The 3,465-nt window shown below is 42.6% G+C and overlaps 1 protein-coding gene across 6 annotated transcripts in view; it reads left to right on the plus strand.

The window, feature by feature from the left end:
• The first annotated feature begins 411 nt into the window (after positions 1-411).
• Positions 412-3,465, plus strand: part of zeb2a (zinc finger E-box binding homeobox 2a) — a 77,047-nt gene continuing 73,993 nt past the window's right edge. For 5 of the 6 annotated variants that reach the window (XM_063214239.1, XM_063214243.1, XM_063214241.1 and 2 more), the window contains exons 1-2: positions 412-609; positions 2,154-2,307. In XM_063214239.1, the coding sequence (XP_063070309.1) occupies positions 2,235-2,307 (73 nt within the window). In that variant the 5' untranslated portion in view covers positions 412-609; positions 2,154-2,234. Of the gene's footprint in view, positions 610-1,544; positions 2,308-3,465 lie in introns of those variants that run through there. The other variant, XM_063214240.1, reaches the window with a different exon arrangement.

The following is a 3,465-nucleotide window of genomic DNA, read 5'->3' on the forward strand; positions in this document are numbered from 1 at the left end:
TGCACTACCTGTGCTCTACCGGAGCGCACGCTGAGCGAGAGGCGCTATAGCTCGTAGCTCCAGGTCTGTAGTCGTGGGGTGCCACAAAACCATGTTTTGCCCCCTGTCGTTGTCGCCGCGTTAAGAAGTGACACTGCCCCCACAGCTCACCAGTCGTTCGTGTATAAACACTAAATCCTTCAAAAGACTGCGTTTCACTCACACAGTATATTTTCAAAAAAAATGAAAAAAAGAATCCCAATTGTGAAATCAAAACATGAACGTTGTGTTGGCTGTGCCATGCGGCTCTCACGTTTAATGTTTCTCAATTATCCCTCCGCGTGAAGATAGGTGGCGTGTCAGGGTCTTGCGCCTCTGTATCACAGGGAATAAAGAGAGCGAAAAATGTCATTAGAGGAGGCGTAATACGTCAGTGCGTTCTCAGGTCTGTTCCGTGAAGTGGCTGGAAGAGATCAGTCCAAACCTGCCCACCAGGAATAACGGTCCCTCTTCAAGTTCATTCCAAGGCATACACGCTGACAAAGAATCCTCTTCGCTTCCTCATATTTACGGCTATTTTTTTTTCTCCGTGTGCCCATTTGGAAGATTACATAAACAGGAAAAACACGGGTAGGTAAACAACTTGTTCCTTTGTAAATGTATGACTTGCAATTTCCTCAGACATAGAGAAAAGTTACGTCTTGTGATTGTGCAGGTATTTAAAGTTGCACAGAATCTCACCTGTGCGCAGGTAGGGAAGGTATGTGATGCGCTACTGTTACCTGCGCCAAGTTCCAACTCCGTGTTGTTTTCCCAGTCATGTCTTCTGCGTCAAGTTTGGTGATGGTTATTGCGGGGTGTCTGCCTGCTAGAATGTTCGCTTCGATGCCTCTGCAGTCTCGTGCTCCCCGTCCTCATTCCTTCGTATGAGTTTCATCATGACAATATGGAATTAAATAACTTGTTCAATTAAATAGGCGTTCTGTTATATTTAAGTTAAGCCTGACACTAAAATAGTGTTTTTTCAGGCATGGTCAATGTTATCAAATACTACACAAAAATAGCCATATAATTTATCCATGCAATGAAGTTTTAACATCATCTAATAGTGATACTACAGGATCAGAATAAATGTCTTTGGCATCTGTTCAGATGTTAAGGTGTTGCAAAACTGACACAAATATCCAGGAGACTTTTTTTTAAAACTTGTTTTTTTGCGTTGGCATGTGTTGTTTTCCATTTTGACCAAACACGTGTGGCCTGTCTTTGAAGAAAAAAAAGACACATATATAAACACACTAGTAGTTCCATGCTTGATGAAGGCTATCACTTATTGGGCTACAGCATCCTCTTCGGCCTTGTCATGTATGGCACTATTGCATGGCGAATATGCATAGGCCTGCATAACGGGCTGTATAAAGTATTGTCCTTCCCTATTCGAAGTATAGCCAAACAATGCTCACATAATAATAATTAATATGCATTCATCGCGTCATTAAAGTTCTATCCAAAAAAAGAGGGGGGGGGGGGTTGTCACACTGTCTGCTTACTTGTCAGCAATTGTGGGGAGGGGGGGTGACATGAGTGGGAGGCATGATCAACAGTTACTAAAATGGTGCTAATATTTCTAACAAAAAAGGTTTGTGTCACAGCAAAACGAACGGTTCCACCTTGCTCTCTTTGCGAGAGTAAACCACTGGATGGATAGAGGCACGTTCGACCTGTCCACGGTGTGACAATATAACTTTTTGTAACCAACAGTAGAATTCATTTATCAAGTTGTCTTGAAACAGGAAAAAACTGTTCTAGCCTCATTCTCTCCCCCAAGTATTGTAATGCGAGTTTAGTTAGGCTACTTCATAACGGCACCATAGATTTAGTTTCTTCATAACTGATAGTTAAGCTATCATCCCGTACTGGGACTGGTATCAGAGGTGTTGATATTGTGTGAGTGTCCGTCCCCCTACGCTTGCTGCTCTCTGCACTGCCGCTCTGTCCGAGCAGACACTTCAAAGACACAGGCGACGTACGACGGACGTGCTTCCTTCCTCACTTTACGCACTCCACAGTCGGACTCCTAAACAAGAACTTTTAGCTTTTCATTTGACCATCCTCACAGAACAGGATCTATTTGGTCTGAGTGGACATTTGTTGCCGTTTTGTCTGGTTGTTAGATCCTACCGGAGCCTGCGTGCTGCGCTGTCTGGAGGAGTGGAGCCCATGCGGACTGTCTGCCATCTGACCCGTTCTTATCAATGAAGCAGGCGAGCATGGCGGAGGGGCCCCGGTGTAAGAGGCGAAAACAAGCCAACCCAAGGCGAAAGAACGGTAAGCAAATTGTTCATTGAAAGTGTGATGATTCCGTTATTCACTGACATTGTTTACGCTAGGAGTCGCGTGTCCTCGGGACTTCCACCACGTTAAGAGTTGACACAAAAAGTGGAAAGATGGCATCAAAAGTCCGACGACAAAGTTATTTACGGTGATAAGACATGTTTGAACATCTCAAAATATTGATGTTCGTCGCGGACGTTTTTCCACAAACTTGTTCTCTGAGCTTGGGAAAAGTTTGAAAGGAAGCTCACTAGTGCTGTGTTCGAGTCAGCGCTGGGGCAGGAATAACGGTCCCAGATAGTGTTATTATCTTCGAGGCAAGGAAGGAAACCGTTATATGGGCGATTGTGTGTTTGCACTGTGGAGCTTCTCTTTGTCCTATAATAATAATGGAATCATCAATGACACCTAATATGGTGGCATAGTTTATAAAAATGCGATTTGTAATTTTGAAGGTGTAGTGTGACCAATTCAATAGTTAAAATCATGCGTCTTGGAAAAACTATGTTGCGAGGGGTGTGAATGGTATGACCAGTATCTTTACTCCCTGTTTTATGATAAATGCTGTCCCATAGAGCTTGTTATTGTGAACCGCTGAATAAAGTTGAGTCGTTTGTAGAAATGCGGTGCTTTTATTTTTGGCCATGGGACCATGGCAAGCTGTACATAAAGAGGTATGCATATTATCGGGTAGATAGTTTTATTCTGCGCATCCACGCGGACTGTGTTTTGGGCTATATGTAAGCTTTAAATAGTAAAATATGTGTTATAACGCATTTCAACTTTGACATAGTTTTGATGTTTTTACTGATTACTTCGTTGATTTTTTAGTAGTCTATAAGGGGACTAACTTTCTTGACTTGTGACGAACGTAGGCCTATGGCTACTATGTGACAGTTTGATTCAGCATGGTTTCGTTCTCAAATGCAGGCTATAGGCTACATTTATGTTACTTTCATACCTCTTACATGGCTTACTCGAAGTTTTTGTTACGCTTAATATTCCTTACATTTGCATGTGGCACCGACTGTCCTATGGTGCCTGACCCAAATTCTGTGTTAACCTATTGAAAATCAATAATCATCTTAGGGCCATGCAACCGTAGACCTATACAATTGTATGTGTCTTATAGCTAAAGTTGTTCATACCATA

Source organism: Engraulis encrasicolus, chromosome 13 (assembly GCF_034702125.1).
Source record: "Engraulis encrasicolus isolate BLACKSEA-1 chromosome 13, IST_EnEncr_1.0, whole genome shotgun sequence".
Classification (NCBI taxonomy): domain Eukaryota; kingdom Metazoa; phylum Chordata; class Actinopteri; order Clupeiformes; family Engraulidae; genus Engraulis; species Engraulis encrasicolus.